Source organism: Salmo salar, chromosome ssa18 (genome assembly GCF_905237065.1).
Source record: "Salmo salar chromosome ssa18, Ssal_v3.1, whole genome shotgun sequence".
NCBI classification, from domain to species: domain Eukaryota; kingdom Metazoa; phylum Chordata; class Actinopteri; order Salmoniformes; family Salmonidae; genus Salmo; species Salmo salar.
In genome coordinates this window covers 65,704,613-65,721,026 of record NC_059459.1, presented here as the reverse complement: position 1 = coordinate 65,721,026, position 16,414 = coordinate 65,704,613, and the positions used below count along the sequence as shown (strand labels likewise).

The 16,414-nt window shown below is 43.5% G+C and overlaps 2 protein-coding genes across 3 annotated transcripts in view; both read left to right on the top strand.

The window, feature by feature from the left end:
- Positions 1-1,469: 1,469 nt before the first annotated feature.
- On the top strand, positions 1,470-5,777 carry LOC106577697 (transmembrane protein 256). The gene is made up of 4 exons (XM_014156030.2): positions 1,470-1,670; positions 2,036-2,073; positions 3,615-3,695; positions 5,281-5,777. The coding sequence occupies exons 1-4, from the start codon at positions 1,589-1,591 to the stop codon at positions 5,422-5,424; spliced, it is 345 nt and encodes a 114-aa protein (XP_014011505.1). The 5' UTR covers positions 1,470-1,588; the 3' UTR covers positions 5,425-5,777.
- Positions 5,778-13,471: 7,694 nt separating this feature from the next.
- LOC106577696 (protein MB21D2) overlaps positions 13,472-16,414 on the top strand; it is a 22,138-nt gene continuing 19,195 nt past the window's right edge. The window contains exons 1-2 of one of the 2 annotated variants that reach the window (XM_014156025.2): positions 13,472-13,601; positions 14,421-14,635. In XM_014156025.2, the coding sequence (XP_014011500.2) occupies positions 14,434-14,635 (202 nt within the window). In that variant the 5' untranslated portion in view covers positions 13,472-13,601; positions 14,421-14,433. Of the gene's footprint in view, positions 13,651-14,420; positions 14,636-16,414 lie in introns of both variants that reach the window. The other variant, XM_014156026.2, reaches the window with a different exon arrangement.

The following is a 16,414-nucleotide window of genomic DNA, read 5'->3' as shown; positions in this document are numbered from 1 at the left end:
AAAGATTTGTCATGGGTCCTCAGATCCTCAAAAGGTTTTACAGCTGCACCATCGAGAGCATCCTGACGGGTTGCATCACTGCCTGGTATGGCAACTGCTCAGCCTCTGACCGCAAGGCTCTACAGAGGGTAGTGCGTACGGCCCAGTACATCACCGGGGCCAAGCTTCCTGCCATACAGGACCTCTATACCAGGCAGTGTCAGAGGAAGGCCCTAAAAATGTTCAAAGACTCCAGCCACCCTAGTCATAGACTGTTCTCTCTGCTACTGCATGGGAAGCAGTACCAGAGTGCCAGGTCTAGGTCCAAGAGGCTCCTAAACAGCTTCTACCCCCAAGCCATAAGACTCCTGAACAGCTAATCAAATGGCTACCCAGACTATTTGCATTGCACCCCCAGTGAAAATCTCACTTTTAAAAGTTAATATTCTGTTAAATCATCCCCAAATAATGTTGTTGACTCATATTTGTGACTAAAGCATAAACTGGAGAAAAAACACTTCAAAAACCCCACCGTAAACTCTTATCTCAAACAGACCATTTCAAAAATGCTTGCTATTTCCTCATAGAGGATAATATAGGATGAGCTGGGCAATCAGCGGTCTACTCGTATGTATATTTTTTAATGACTGGTATACGCCCACATCATTCTGTTGTTGGGGTGTGCTCACACCATTCCAACACAGAAAATGTGTTTTTTTTAACGTACTTAATTACCATTTTTTGGAAGGAAAACTATTTCACTCATAATGTAATTAACTATAGGTCATATTTTATAGAAATCTGGAAACACTGGACAATTACTTTAAAGGTAAACTTTTAAACTTTGGCCAAAAACGCTAAAATAATGGCTTTAAACTATATATCTTATCAATGCACCATCATACCAGGTCATGTAATGCTTAAAAACAGCAAAAAAAATATGAATAAGATATCTGTCACAGAAGTGCCATTTCTTACCGTTTTCTGCAGCTTCCGTCCAAAAACAAATCATTTGAAATGAAAATTGACATAAACACGTACTGGGGCAGAAGTTACTGGCTAGCTACAAGTGTTAAGAGTTGGACTGTTTTTGTGCCCAAAGTTGTTTTTTAAAGCTAATTTCCTGCAATTCTACACATTTTGCCATTGCTGATAACGTGTTAATGTGCTATCTGGAGGGCCCACAATTAAATAAATGATGGGGGGGGGGCAAATCTGCCTGTTCTGCACATTGGGGGCGACATGTCCTCCCATCCCCTGAGGCAATTTCGCCTGTGATAAATAGCATAACTTTATAGCAATGTCTGAAGATAGCAGAAAAGTACTGTTTTATGTGCAAATCAGTGTTGTGTTTGTGGCGCCATTCCATATGGATTTGTCTGATGAGCTCTATTAGGCTATACAAGGACATTTTCATTTGCCATAATGAGCCACAGTTATCTAAAAGTTATATAAAATGTATACCGGACATTGTAAACTGTAACACGACGGGCGCCATTATGGTTCAGTAAACAATTGTACCGGCGGATGTGCTCTCCCAGAAGAGCGCCCTACTGCATGCAGTTTCCTTGATCTTTCACAGTCATTTATCGGCTTGTAAAATTTAGCAATGACCGCGTCTTTGGTTGTGCAGAGGTTAGCAGGAGTGTCCGGGGCGCTTGCTGTCACGGCTGGGGCATACGGAGCTCACGGTAGGAATTCACGTCTTCGTAATTGTGCGGGGCATAACAACCAGATTAAATGATTGTGTAACGTTAGTGAACTTTAAAAGTTAGTCATGTTGTGTATGCGCTGCAGGACAGGCTTATGTCACTCATTGGGCCATGTTACTAGAGCTAAATAATAACAATGTATTTAGCTATATGTTGCCTACTGTGTGCCTTCCGGCTGCAGTTTCCAAGCTACTGTAAATGACGCACATTAACCGAATGAAAAGGCGTGTATTGCAGGCTCCTGATGGCTAAACATAAAGTTACACAAATAGGCTTCACTGTTCTTGATATCACATGACATGACCACCCTGGCCCTTTACAATATCTCCATTTTGTTTATTCAGGTTTCAAAAACAAAGATCCAGAGGATTACTCGATAGTGGTAAGTGTTGTTGTTTCATATGCTATTTAAGCAATAAGGCACAAGGGGGTGTGATATATGGCCAATATACCACGGCTAAGGGGTACAACAGAACGCGGCCGTGGTATATTGGCGATATATCACACCCCCTCCTGCGTTATTGCTTAAATAGCATTTGCTATTATAAACTGGTTACCAGTGTAATTAGAGCAGCAAAAATAAATGTTTTGTCATACAGTTGAAGTCGGAAGTTTACCTACACCTTAGCCAAATACATTTTAAACTCAGTTTTTCACTATTTCTGACATTTAATCCTAGTAAAAATTCCCTGTCTTAGGTCAGTTAGGATCACCACTTTATTTTTAAGAATGTGAAATGTCAGAATAATAGTAGTGATTTATTTCAGCTTTAATTTCTTTCATCACATTACCAGTGGGTCAGAAGTTTACATACACTCAATTAGTATTTGGTAGCATTGCCTTTAAATTGTTTAACTTGGGTCAAATGTTTTGGGCAGCCTTCCACAAGCTTCCCACAAGAAGTTGGTTGAATTTTGTCCCATTCCTCCTGACAGAGCTCACTGCAGATGCACTCACACCTGCCTGCTGCCATTCCTGAGCAAGCTCTGTATTGGTGGTGCCCCGATCCCGCAGCTGAATCAACTTTAGGAGACGGTCCTGGCGCTTGCTGGACTTTCTTGGGCGCCCTGAAGCCTTCTTCACGACAATTGAACCGCTCTCCTTGAAGTTCTTAATGATCCGATAATCTTACTGGCAGCAATATCCTTGCCTGTGAAGCCTTTTTTTGTGCAAAGCAATGATGACAGCACGTGTTTCCTTGCAGATAACCTTGGTTGACAGAGGAAGAACAATGATTCCAAGCACCACCCTCCTTTTGAAGCTTCCAGTCTGTTATTTGAACTCAATCAGCATGACAGGGTGATCTCCAGCCTTGTCCTCGTCAACACTCACACCTGTGTTAACGAGAGAATCACTGACATGATGTCAGCTGGTCCTTTTGTGGCAGGGCTGAAATGCAGTGGAAATGTTGTTGGGGGATTGAGTTCATTTGCATGGCGAAGAGGGACTTTGCAATTCATTGCAATTCATCTGATCACTCTTCATAACATTCTGGAGTATATGCAAATTGCCATCATACAAACTGAGGCAGCAGATTTTGTGAAAATGAATATTTGTGTCATTCTCAAAACTTTTAGCCACGACTGTATATATACACACAAACAATTATAAACAGGGTAGCTTTGGTACTTGATGCTGATTGGCTAAAACAGCATTCCAGCTGTGTGTATGTCAGACGATATACCACAGGTATGATTCAAAAATACTTGTTAGGTGTTCTATGTATGTTGGTAACCAGTTTATAAATCAACAAGGCACTTCAGGGGTTTGTGCAATATGGCCAATATACCACACTCCTTCTGGGCTTATTGCTTAAAAATAACCAATATATATATAATATATTGCAATGTTATACCACCCTGTCAACTTATTTGTCAGACAGTTCTGGTCTCTAATGTATCTAATGTATCTACCTCTCCTTAGCTGTATGAGACGGCCAACAAGTACCACTTCTACCACAGCATAGCTCTGCTGGGGGCCTCTCGCTGTAGGAAACCTGCTGTGGTATGTACTGTATACCTCGCTCCTATCATTATAATTACAGAATGAACTTTTGAACACTAGTGTTGTAATAGAACATACGGTGCCTTCAGAAAATATTCATACCCCTTAAACTTATTCCACATTTTGTTGTTACAGCCTGAAATCAAAATGGATTAACCCATCTACACTCAATACCGAAGTGAAAACATGTTTGTTGAAATTAAATGCAGAAATATTTACGTAAGTATTCACACATGTAGAATCACCTTTGGCAGTGAATACAGCTGTGAGTCTTTCTGGCTAAGTCTAAGAGCTTTGCACACCTGGATTGTACAATATTTGCACATTATTGTTGAAATTCTTCAAGCTCTGTCAAGTTGGTTATTGATCATTGTTAGACATCCATTTTCAAGTCTTGCCGTAGATTTCAATGTTGTCTTGGTAAGTAACTCCAGTGTATGTTTGGCCTTGTGTTTTAGGTTGTCTTGCTGTCTGTGTCTGTAAGGAATGCAGAATGAACCAGGTTTTCCTCTAGAATTTTGCCTGAGCTTAGCTATATTCCATTTTATTTTTATCCTAAAAAAACCTCCTTGCTGATGACGATCATACCCATAACATGATATAGCCTCCACCATGCTTGGAAATATGAAGTGGTACTCAGTGATGCGTTGTGTTGGATTTTCCCCAAACATAACACATTGTATTGAGGACATAAAGTGAATTCCTTTGCCATATTTTTTGCAGTTTTACTTTTGTGCCTTATTGCAACCAGGATACTTGTTTTGGAATATTTTTATTCTGTACTCTGTAAAGGCTTCCTTCTTTTCACTCTGTCAGTTAGGTTAGTATTGTAGATTAACTACAATGTTGTTGATCCATCCTCACTTTTCTTTCACAGCCATTAAACGCTGTAACTGTTTTAAAGTCACCATTGGCCTCATGGTGAAATCCCCAAGTGGTTTCCTTCCTCTCTGGCAACTGAGTTAGGAAGGATGTCTATCTTTGTAGTGACTGGGTGTATTGATACACCATCCAAAAGTTATTTTCACCCATCTACCAATAGGTGCCCATCTTTGCGAGGCATTGGAAAACCTCCCTGGTCTTTTGTTGAATCTGTGTTTGAAATTCACTGCTTGACTGAGGGATAGATAATTGTATGTGTGGGGTACAGAGATGAGGTAGTTGTTCAAAAATCATGTTAAACACTTATTGCACACAGAGTGAACTTATTCAGGCTTGCCATAACAAAGGGGTTGAATACGTATTGACTCAAGACATTTCAGCTTTTCATTTTTAATTAATTTGTAAAAATGTCTAAACATAATTTCACATTGACATTATGGGGTGTTGTAACAACAATGTGGAAAAAGTCGAGGGGTGTGAATACTTTCTGAAGGCACTGTAAATATGTATCTCTATGGTTTATTATAATCCTCCGCCTGCATGTATTTTCCATTTGTGTTTGCATTAGTGATTTGATGTCCAAATACATGTATTTTCAGATACGGTATGCCACATTCTGAGAAGGCTGTGTGTATGTCTTAAATGGTCAGCCTTAATGGTAAGCGGAGAAGCACACAGTCACTTTCCCCTCTTCCCTCTGCAGGCGGGCACCCTCCTGGTAGTGGGCATGGGGGCGTTCTGTGGCTCCCTGTATCACCAGGCCCTGACGGAGAACCCTGTCCTGAGGAAACTGGCTCCTTACGGGGGCATGTTCCTGATCGCTGGTTGGCTGGCCATAGCCATCTGAACTCTGACATTTTAACCACTGACCCCTACTTGGACCCCACTGGTGGTGAATGACCTCTCTCTACAGGACACAAACTGACTTATGTTCAGAGAAGAAGGGGCGTTGGTAAAATGTCACTTATCTAAACCCTGCAGTTGTTCTGTCATGGGTGTAAAGAGAAGATAAGGTTGTGAGGGATCACTTTTTACATTTTTCCGTCGTCATCACAGGCTGCGATGTACCCGTGACTTAAATTTCTCTTGTTTTTATGTGTGGGTGTTAACGCACGCACGTTTCAGTTTGAATGGATCCGAAAGACTAATGTATATTAATCCTTTATCATAAATAAACCTCTTGAAAAGAGTTGATGATCACCTCCCTGTAACCCGTGATTTGTTCCTTCTGAGGAAGCCTTCTGATAGTGAATGTCTCTATGGCCCCTCAGCATTTGATCTTCTAAGTACCGGTGTACAGAGAACACGGAGTTCATTAAACACTGGCCTCACTTTAGCCGGAGCTACGTTCCTTCAAACCTATCTGTATTCAAATTGGAAGTGAAATTCATTGAAGCGCTAATTCCTTCCTTCATTCCATCCTCCCGTTCCCTGATTGTAGGCTGTGTGTGTGTGTGAAGGCCGTCTGCGCAGGGATCTTTTGAAAATTGCTTTATAAATCTCCAGGTCAATTTGCAGGGGTGGCTCGACGCTCATAAGCCAGCCGACTGACTCGGAGTCCATTGAAAGTAGAAATCCTGTTGACTAAAGCACATCCCAATGAACTTTGATCACGACTCATAAAATGCTCATTAGAAGGCCGATTAGTGGGCTTTGGGGAAAACGGGGTCAGGCTATCAAACTGCCATTGTTATCTCTGGAATGGAAACACTGGATATACAAGTTAGTTAATTTAGGCTCCTGAGACAAGGAGAGGAAACAGGAAAATGTATGGACTGTTTGTGTGGGAGGGCTGCTGGAGGCATCCGTCTGCACATTTTAAGTTGAATATGTGAGATGGTGCCACGGACAGAGAAGAGAGATCTGCACCATCAGAATGTGTTCAGAATCCATTCACACTCACCCAGCCACATCACATTGTGCCTGTGTTTCCCTCCACCTCCTGGTTGCTGACATTTTGGGTGTGCAGCGTTGGGACTACACACACACACACACACTCCCAAACAGTCACTCATTACTGAAGCAGCACAGTATCCCCTTGTTAGAATTGATAACCCTGATCACAACGTTCTGCTCCAATATGCTGTTTTAAAAAACAAAAAAGGGAGTTCTTTCTCTGGTCTCTTCTTCTCCCTCTCTCTCAGGCTGTGTTCCTCGCTCTTGGGCTCAGTCTCTCTCTCTCTCAGGGCCTGTGCTTCACACTTTCTCTTTTGGTTTCTGTTCACTATCCCCCTCTTTGTTTTTGCAGGCCAAAGAAATCTCTGGCCAATGAGGATTCACCCTGTGAGTTTATTGCCTCAGCAATAAACTCTGCCGTTCATTCTGCGTGTCCTCACTCTGCTTTTATTATCCTACAGTTGTGTGAGGCTGGGCACAGACTGTAAAGCAGGTTGCAATGCAATTAGCCCTTTGGCTAAGGGGTTAGGAATGGTGTTCTAGCTATAACTGGACCTCTCTCTGGTGTAGTGGGTGGGAGAGAAGGGAGATATTGTTAATTGTATCTTAAGGGAGTTTTGCTTCACAACCCTCTACTTTTGTTTATTTTTATTTTTTTACACAGAATTTATTAATTCGTTTTAAAGTATTTTTTTTATTTGTTTCTCTCTCACACCACCAAACTCGGTTGGGTAATTACCTCAGAACCGGGCTGTGTCCCAAATGGCAACATATTCCCTGCATTGTGCACTACTTTTGACCATGGCCCTTAGTGCTCTAGTCAAAAGTAGCACTCTGAAGGGAATATGGTGCCATTTGGCATGCAGACCAAGCTTCTTTAGGGAGAGCTCAACGGCCAATTGATTTCTTGGTTGTGGTCAGAATGAGCGTGAAGCTTGGCTGGTGTAAGACTATCACTCGCACAAATACAGTCTGTCTGAATGCTGGTGGGACTGAGGAGAGCGAGATTGACGACTAGGTGGGAAGATGTGCTTCTCAGGATATTTTCCTCTGAATAAAAGTGTGAAATGAAACTACGCCTATACCACCCGACATGATTACCCAAAGCCTCTCTCTCTCTCTCTCTCTAATACATACAACACACACACTATTTTATTGAGAGAGCACAGCAGCAACTAATCCTCTCTCTGAAGCATCAATTCACAGTACACAGAAGCCCACACATTGAAGCGGAATAAAATGTAATGGCTGTTCAAAGCTCTCAAACCACTGCTCCCTCCTGACCTTTACAGACCCATAAATGGTCAGCACTATCACACTTTCAGGTAGATCATCATCCCCTCACTTCAATGGGCACCGCGCCTCCGCATTAAACACTGGCAAAGTCCCAAATGACCTACATAGTGCACTACTTTTGACCAGGACCCATAGGGTGCCATTGAGACTCAGCTACTGCCTCTTTCAGAGCAGCACACACCTCTTTCTCTCTATCCCATTGTTTTACTGCAATTGAGGCTTCTATACAGGTTAGACACGATGCATGTGAGGCTAAGAGGAGTATGTATGAAAATGCATATAAAAATCCCCCCCAACAACCACCCAATGATTGCTACCTTTGAGGGAATGACAGAGGCTGCAGAGTAATGTTGACAAATAAATAGACAGCATTCACACAGAAATCGTATGTCATAGATGTAAACTGTAGCTATAAGTGCTGCCCCTCTCTGCCCTGCACCTCTCTCTGTCTCCACCACTTCCCTCACTTTGTCTTTGATGAATTTGCTGATGGATAGAAGAATTTGAGAAGTGGTTCAACAGATTCCAGTTCCTGGTTGGCTCTAGGTCCTCTCAGGTCTCTCCTCCATTACCTCCACTGGGCCAATTATCTGCACTGTCAGCCTCTCTGATATGGCTTCAAAAGGGGGAGGTATTTCAAGGTGACACCGGCAAAGATGGGGTGATGGAGGGGAAACTGGCAATGGTTTGAAGATCTTTTGATCACTTTGCAAATCTCTCCCCTCCTGAAGAAAAAAGGGCAAAGGAGGAGAGGAAAGAGTCAGAAGCTGTCAGAGGCAGAGCATCTCGTTCTGCAAGGGGAGCCTGTGGTGTCCCTTTGTCTTTTAAAAGCAGAGGGCTAGTACAGGCGCCATCTCGCCCCCTTGTTCTGCATACGAGTAGAGGTGTCACTTCACGTCAGCTGTGTGGAAGCTGTATTTTGCATATTTATTTTTTATTTAACCTTTATTTAACTAGGCAACTCAGTTAAGAACACATTCTTGTTTACAACTATGGCCTACCAAAAGCCTTCCTGCGGGGACGGGGGAATAAAAATATAGGACAAAACACACAATGACAACAGAGACACCGCAACACAACCTAAGGAGAGACCTAAGAAAACAACATAGCATGGCAGCCACACAACATGACAACAACATGGCAGTAGCACAACATTGTAGCAGCACAAAACATGGTACAAACATTATTGGGCACAGACAACAGCACAAAGGGCAAGAAGGTAGAGACAACAATACATCATGCGTAGCAACCACAACTGTCAATAAGAGTGATTGAGTCTTTGAATGAAGAGATGGAGAAAAAACTGTCTGAGTGTTTTTTGCAGCTTGTTCAAGTCACTAGCTGCAGCGAACTGAAAAGAGGAGCGACCCAGGGATGTGTGTGCTTTGGGGACCTTTAACAGAATGTGACTGGCAGAACAGGTGTTGTATGTGGAGGATGAGAGCTGCAGTAGGTATCTCCGATAGGGGGCAGTGAGGCCTAAGAAGGTTTTATAAATAAGCATCAACCTATGGGTCTTGCGACGAGTTCACAGAGATGACTAGTTTACAGAGGAGTATAGAGTGCAGTGATGTGTCCTATAAGGAGTATTGGTGGCAAATCTGATGGCCGAATGGTTAAGAACATCTAGCCCCTCGAGAGCACCCTTACCTGCTGATCTATAAATTACGTCTCAGTAATCTCACATGGGTAGGTTGGTCTTCTGAATCAGGGTTAGTTTGCCAGCTGAGGTGAAAGAGGAGTGATTACGATAGAGGAAAACAAGTCTAGATTTAACCTTAGCCTGCAGCTTTGATATGTGCTGAGAGAAGGACAGTGTACCGTCCAGCCATACTCCCAAGTACTTGTATGGGGTGACTACCACAAGCTCTAAACCCTCAGAGGTAGTAATCACACCAGTGGGGAGAGGGGCATTCTTCTTACCAAACCACATGACCTTTGTTTTGGAGGTGTTCAGAACAAGGTTCAGGACAGAGAAAGCTTGTTGGACACTAAGAAAGCTTTGTTGTAGAGTGTTTAACACAAAATCCAGGAAGGGGCCAGCTGAGTATAAGACTATCATCCTACTGCCTGAGCTATGTTGTTGATGTAAATTGAGAAGAGAGTGGGGCCTAGAGTCAAGCCTTGCGGTACTCCCTTGGTAACAGGCAGTGGCTGAGACAGCAGATGTTCTGACTTTATACACTGAACTCTGAGGTAGTTAGCAAACCAGGCCAAAGACCCCTCAGAGACACCAATACTCCTTAGCCGGCCCACAAGAATGGATTGGTCTACTGTATCAAAAGCTTTGGCCAAGTCAATAAAAATATCAGCACAACATTGCTTAGAATCAAGGGCAATGGTGACATTATTGAGGACCTTTAAGGTTGCAGGGACACATCCATAACCTGCATACCAGAGAGAATACTATAGACATCAGGAAAGCCAGTCAGTTGATTATTGCCAAGTTTTTCCAACACTTTTGATAAACAGGGCAAAATAGAAAGTGGCCTATAACAGTTAGGGTCACCTTGATCTCCCCCCTTTAAATAAAGAACGCACCAGGGCTGCCTTCCAAGCAATGGGAACCTCCCAAGAGAGGATAGACAGGCTAAAAAGGTCAGAGATTGGCTTGGCGATGATAGGGGCTGCAACCTTAAAGAAGAAAGGGTCAAAACCATCCAATCCAGATGGTTTTGGGGGTCAAGTTTAAGGAGCTTCTTTTGCACCTCAGACTCGGTGACTGCCTGCAGGGAGAAAGTTTGTAGCTGGGCCGGGGGAAAAGAGGGAGAAGCATCGGAGCTAGTCGCATAAGAAGGGGTGGGAGATGAGGAAATGTTGGATGGGTAAGGAGGCATGGCTGAGTCAAGTAGGAATCCTGACTTAATGAAGTGGTGATTAAAGAGCTCAGCCATGTGCTCCTTGTCAGTAACAACCACATCATCAATATTAAGTGACATGGGCAGCTGTGAGGAGGAAGATTTATTCTTTAACCGTTTTCCAGAACTTCTTAGGGTTAGACCCACAGAAAGAGAACGGCTCCTTTAAGTAACTAACTTTGGCCTTCCGGATAGCCTGAGTGCACTTATTTCTCGTTTGCCTGAACGAGAGCCAGTCAGCTTGAGCATGCGTGTGCCGAGCCTTTCGCCAAATGTAATTCTTGAGGTTGATTAACTCAGATCACAGTCGAACCAGGCGCTGAACCTGTTTTTAATTCTAATTTTCTTTATGGGGGCGTGTTTAACAATACCACTGAAAATATGAAAAAAGAAAGTCCAAGCATCTTTCGACAGAGCTAATTCTATACCAATTTACAGAGGCCAGGTCATGTAGGAAGGCTTGCTCATTAAAGTTTTTTAGCAAGAGTCTATGACAAATCAGGACAGGTCGTTTTACTGAGCAGCCATTACCAACACAGGCTATAAAACAGTGATCACTAAGGTCATTACAGAAAACACCAGACTGATACATATCAAGATTATTTGTGAGGATAACATCAAGGAGATTAGCCTTTTCTGGGTATTTGGAGTCATACCTTGTTTGGGGACAGACATTTAGGGAGTCCCATTGCTTTAGGACTTGGTCATGTGGTTTAAGCATGTCCCAGTTTTGGTCACCCAGCTGGACAAATTCAGACTTAGTGTAAGGGGCCAGGATAGAGCTTAGGGCAGGTAGGGTACAGGCCGGTACTGATGGTGGATGATAACATCCAGCGACAGTCAACACAGAGCTATTTGAAAGTTTAATGCTTAAAACCAGCAAATCAAATTGTTTGGGGACAGACTTGGTGGAGACAACTGAGCACTGAAGATGTTCCTTGGTAAAGATTGCTACTCCACCACCTTTGGAAGATCTGTCTTGCTGAAAAGTTATAACCAGTGTTCAAAACACTCTTTCTTAACCACGTCTCAGTAATGACCAACACATCTGGATTGGAGCTGTGAGCCCACACTTTCAATTGATACATTTTACGTAATTAGCTTCTAGTGTTAACGTGCAGAAAACCCAGGCTTTTATGAGAGTAGAAATCAATTAAGCAGATATCAGAGCACAAGTCAGAATTGGGGCTAGCAACAGTAGATGGGCCCGGATGTACATGCACATTTCCAGATATCATCAGCAGTAATACAATCAGGGCACGGCAGAGGACAGGGAGAGCTCTGCAGTGTTGATTTTTTATGACATTTGAATGTGCATCAGATGGCCACAAGATCATATTGCACAGCAATTTCATCAGGTAACATGAATACCAAGCCAGCGAGATGTGGTTAGAATAGGATGGGAGGCCGAGAGTCCGTGTAACCAAAAGAGACTCCTGGGTGCGGGGACAAAAAGTCTGTTCTACGGTCGGGTAAACAAGCAAGTTCAGAGTCAACAAAGCACGCAGGAGTCATGAGGAAAATCTCATAAAGCTCAAGAAAAAAATATAACGACTTAGGGCTAGCCATTGTAAGTTCAAAGAGTCACTCAACCCCAACAGTGCTTGTGTGCTGGAGGCGAGCGAAAGCTCCGGAGAAAGGGGGGATTGTGGCGGGGGTACCTGTACCAGACGGGGAGACAGGCCAGGGCAGATGGCGAACAGATCGCCAGGTGAAATCCAAGCTGCAGTGCAGCAGGCAATGGAGTAGGTGTCACACCCACTTGGGAGAAGCTTTTTTTCGGGAGGCAGATTCCTTGTAGAAAATCCCAGCTAGCTAGCAAGTCTTTGTCCACCGTTTTTTTCCACATGGAAAATTAGGTTGTTAGCTAGCTATATCTCTTCAGTTTCGGTGAATGGTCCTTTACGACAGCCAAACAAAGTTGTCCTGTCGCTGTTGTATTTTGGAGATCGCGAGGAGGATCTCTTCTGATGTGATCAAAGCAACAATATTGTTTCTTATTGAGGTCATTTACAACTGAAGTGTCCTGGCTGCATATCAGTTCAAAACAGAGATGAATCCAGGGGTACTGCATTGTAATGACCTCTGCACAGAGGGAGGGGGCTTCAATGGCCTCTGCATTTGGGTGGGGGAGGCTGGGCTTTGACACCTCTCACTTCACACCTAAGTGCTAATTGAAGTTGCAGTCAGATATGTTCTGTCCTAGCAAGCTTGGTAGCCTTAACTTAGCATTCAGTCCTTATAAAGTAAAATATATAATTTTAATGTATTTTTCTGCTTGGCTTTAAAAGTAGCTTCAGAGTAAACATTACTCACTCAGTTCCAAGTTGGATGGTGTTTTCAGGTTTCCGTTGTGCTTCTTTTGCTGGTCATTGGTTTGCTAGAGCATTTGCTGTATTGACATTGGAATTATCATGTAAATTATAGTCCTATTAATTGCAAGCAAATGCTTCATAATCATGTTAACCATGTTCTATTGGGAAATAATAATCTTGTTTTTTTAATTGCATTAGACTCCAACAGATTTGATAATCATAGCACCATATCAAATCTCTGACTAGAGCAGTGCTGCACTGTCCTTATCTCAAGTGATCCACCTTACAGTAGGCCAGGGTTTCCCAATCCCCCAGCACTACACAGCTGTTTCAAATAACCAACTCATTCATCAAGTTTTGATTATTTGAATCAGCTGTGTAGTGCTAGTGTAAAAAACAAAAACAAAACGTGCACCCAGGGGGGGCTCAGGACCGAGCATCGGGAAACCCTGCAGTAGGCTACAGAGTGACACAAATGTAATCATAGGCAACACATCAGTTTTGTAGTTTTGGGGAGATATTACAAACACTACTAATCCCAAGATTCTCAGTGGAGGGCCGTGATTTCCGGGTTCTGTGTTGCTAGGGGCAAGGTGGCGCAGAGGACCTGTTGGAAATGACGGTGGAAGAAATCGGATTTCAATATAAAGTCCATAACAGTAAGCCTGGAAGATAGCAAAGAAACTTCACCAGACCTGCGTGCTAAGGGTGTGTGTGCGCGCGCTTGTTCAAATGTGTATTTATGTATTCAAATAGTGCAACGCTGCGGTGTGTGAAAGAATCGCTGTCTCGCATGCTGCTAGCTCAGCTGTGTTGCACTTATCCCCACCTGTGTGGGTAACACGCCAGCCGGCTAGCTAGCTAGCTAATTTATTATCGAAAATCGACTCCGGTGTCCTCTCTGAATAATCTTAACTAGTTAGGAAGTCTAAACTGTCATCCATATATGGGTGTTGTGTTAAACTAATTTGCAGTTTACTTGTTTTCTAGCTAGCTAAGTAACTGGCTAACGTTTCTCATAAATTAGCCAGCTAATTAGCATGTTAGCTAACTAGCTAGCTAATTGACCTAGTTTTGAGGACAGCGCCCATGCTTTCACTGCTTGACTACTGTATACGTGGTGTATCAGATTAATATTAATTTTGATATTCATTTGAGGTCTGCGTTTAATGTGGATTAACAGATCAAAATAATGACACTTAGTCTAACTTGTTAGCTAGCTAAAATAGTTGATATGATTAGCTGCTAATCAATGTGTGTGTGTGTGTGTGTGATTCATAACAATGATTCACAACCCTCCAAGTTCCTGGTGTCACGCCCTCAGAATTCCAGTTAGCTAGTAGTCAGTGCTAGGACTGAGAGTGTAATAACAAAGTTACAATTCACTTTGTTTGCCTCTCACACACAATATGCAAACAACTGTTCTCTCCCCTCCATGATAAACATTCCTGACACCCGTCTGCCCCCTCCCTCCATAGGGTGTGACTCACCATGGAGTCCCTGATGAGTGCGGTGGCCCCCCGGACCCCAGCCCTGGTGAAGAAGGCCTCTGAGGTGGACTTCCGGTCGGGGGCCACACTGGAGCAGCTGTCGGCCCAGGTGTCTGAGCTGGTCACCCTGGAGCATGGGGACTTCGGGGACCAGCTGGCCCTCGAGGTCCACACGGCCAAAGACTTCATCTTCAACATGCTGGGTAAGACTCACCAACAGGCAGGATATTATATATGCTATTACATTTGGGTTAATACATGTTTGATTCACTACTGATATAGCAAGCATTATTAGCAGGGTGGTTCAAACCCTGAATGCTGATTGGCGGACAGCTGTGGTATAGCAGACCGTATACCACGTGTATGACACACTTATTTTTACTGCTCTAATTATGTTGGTAACCAGTTTATAATAGCAATAAGGCACCTCGGGGGTTTGTGTTATATGGCCAATATACCACGGCTAAAGGCTGTATCCAGGCACTCCGCTTTGCGTCGTGCATAAGAACATTCCTTATACCTGGGCCATTAATGCCATATACAGTATATAAGACTCATCTTTCTTTGACCGAGGCCTATTGTGTGCTTGATAAAAACATATTGTGAGTAATGTGGTTGTAGATAAGTACAGATAGAGAAAAGGTGGTGGCTCAGCTGTGTTTATTTTCTGTGTCATGGATCAAGGTCCTAATATGCTTATCGGCCAGGTGAAGTGAGGTTCTTTGTCCAATAGGTGGCACTATTCCCTCTCCCTCTGTTCCTCAAGCTCTTCCACTGCCTGCTCCTACGCTCTCTCCTTTTCTCTCCTCTCCTCTCTCCCTGCCTGTCCCAGTGCAACTGGAACCAAAGCCCCTTTTGGCCGGCATCCCTCCCTCTTTTGAGCTGCATATCCTCTCCTCTATTTCACTTTCTTCTCTTTTACTATTCCATCCCTCTTTTTCTTTCTCTCTTTCTGTTTTGCTTATCCCCCCTCCTTATTTGGTGCCTGTTTGTTGATCATGTGCAGTTTGAGTGGGAAGCACAATACAAACAAGCTATCTAGCACTAAGTCCACTCCCCTGTCCATCCTCCTGTAACTATAGCTGTGAATAGGAGCCACGATTGGCAGTGAGTATTGTTTGCCCTAAAATATCATAACAGCCCCTTCTTCTAATCCGGTCAAATATTGGATTGGTTTACTGCCAACACTCCTGTATCTCTCTGCCTCTCAGCCTCTGCACTAGATAGCCTAGCGTCCTCTTTTCCGCTCTCTCTCTTTCTCTCTCTTGCCTCTCTCTCTTGTCTCTCTCTTGCCTCTCTCTCTTGTCTCTCTCTCTTCTCTCTCTCTCTCTCTTGTCTCTCTCTCTCTCTCTTGTCTCTCTCTCTCTCTCTCTTGTCTCTCTCTCTCTCTCTCTTGTCTCTCTCTCTCTCTCTCTCTCTCTTGTCTCTCTCTCTCTCTCTCTCTTGTCTCTCTCTCTCTCTCTTGTCTCTCTCTCTCTCTCTTGTCTCTCTCTCTCTCTCTCTTGTCTCTCTCTCTCTCTTGTCTCTCTCTCTCTCTCTCTCTCTCTCTCTTGTCTCTCTCTCTTGTCTCTCTCTCTCTCTCTCTCTCTCTCTCTCTCTCTGTCTCTCTCTCTCTCTGTCTCTCTCTCTCTCTTGTCTCTCTCTCTCTCTCTTGTCTCTCTCTCTCTCTCTTGTCTCTCTCTCTCTCTCTCTCTCTTGTCTCTCTCTCTCTCTCTCTCTCTTGTCTCTCTCTCTCTCTTGTCTCTCTCTCTCTCTGTCTCTCTCTCTCTTGTCTCTCTCTCTCTCTTGTCTCTCTCTCTCTCTTGTCTCTCTCTCTCTCTTGTCTCTCTCTCTCTCTCTCTCTCTCTCTCTCTCTCTTGTCTCTCTCTCTCTCTCTCTCTTGTCTCTCTCTCTCTCTCTCTTGTCTCTCTCTCTCTCTCTCTTGTCTCTCTCTGTCTCTCTCTCTCTCTCTGGTCTCTCTCTCTCTCTGTTTCTCCTCTCTC